This window comes from Meleagris gallopavo, unplaced genomic scaffold, assembly GCF_000146605.3.
Source record: "Meleagris gallopavo isolate NT-WF06-2002-E0010 breed Aviagen turkey brand Nicholas breeding stock unplaced genomic scaffold, Turkey_5.1 ChrUn_random_7180001951169, whole genome shotgun sequence".
NCBI lineage: Eukaryota > Metazoa > Chordata > Aves > Galliformes > Phasianidae > Meleagris > Meleagris gallopavo.
In genome coordinates this window covers 28795-29692 of record NW_011212333.1, presented here as the reverse complement: position 1 = coordinate 29692, position 898 = coordinate 28795, and the positions used below count along the sequence as shown (strand labels likewise).

Genomic DNA, 898 nt, shown 5'->3' with positions numbered 1-898 from the left:
CTGTTCGTTGCCCGGAGGCTGTTGCTACTCTCGCGGCGCGGGGACGCGCGTGGGGAGCTCCATGGAGACGTGTACCAGCGGTGCCACTTGTGCCACGGGCTCCACCTGCGTCACTTGTGCCATTTGTGCCATCAGTGCCGCTTGTGCCGCCATGCCGCTGCTGCAACCCCCCACGTGCCATGCGAGCCGTGCGGTGCAGCCAGACCCTGGCTCGGCGCCCGTGGTGACATTTCAGCCCCGCGGTGTCAGCTGCGCTGCTGTCCCCGACCGACCCCAGCAACTGTCCCTGGCTCCGATGCCAGCTGCGTGCCCCGCTGCTCGTGTTCTGTGTCCCCAAATCCGTGCAGCCTCACATCCCACTGTTGTCATATCCCCATGTCTCCGTGTCCCGTGTCCTCGAATCCAGCCGTCCCTATTCCGACATTCCTCAGCCGCCATGTCCCCCTATTCTCAAATCCCCTGTTTCCCATATCCTTGCGTTCCCTTACCTCCATATTCTCCTATACACCTGTTGCCACATCCCCATACCCTTGTCTCCACGTATCCTCATATTCCCAAATCCCCGTGTCCCCACATTCTCATAAACCTTTCTCCCCAGGCCTCCATGTCCCCCATCTCCATTCCACCATACTTCTATGCCCCATATACTCGTGCCCCCGCATCGTCACTTCCACGCCCCTATAGTTCCCTCACACCCCATACCCCACACCCCTGAATCCAGGTGCCCGCACACTCCGCACATCCTCCGATTCCTCTCCCCCGCCTCCCCGCTCCGCCCTGCGCCCTCCCCGGGGACGGCCCCCTCCTGCCGCTGGAGGCGTCGTCGCCGCCGGTGCAGAACGGGCACAGCTTCACGGGCACCACCGCCACAGCCGCCCGACAGCGACAGCGACCGCCG

At 63.7% G+C, this 898-nt stretch overlaps 2 protein-coding genes across 2 annotated transcripts in view; one reads left to right on the top strand and one right to left on the bottom strand.

The window, feature by feature from the left end:
* The window catches only part of PPP1CA (protein phosphatase 1 catalytic subunit alpha), a 2457-nt gene extending 2304 nt beyond the window's left edge, over positions 1–153 (bottom strand). The window contains exon 1 of the mRNA XM_010727979.1: positions 76–153. Within this exon, the coding sequence (XP_010726281.1) occupies positions 76–153 (78 nt within the window). The remainder of the gene's footprint in view (positions 1–75) is intronic.
* Positions 12–898, top strand: part of CARNS1 (carnosine synthase 1) — a 7693-nt gene continuing 6806 nt past the window's right edge. Inside the window, 1 exon segment of the mRNA XM_031557716.1 lies at positions 12–897. The gene's annotated coding sequence lies outside the window, so the exon portion shown is untranslated.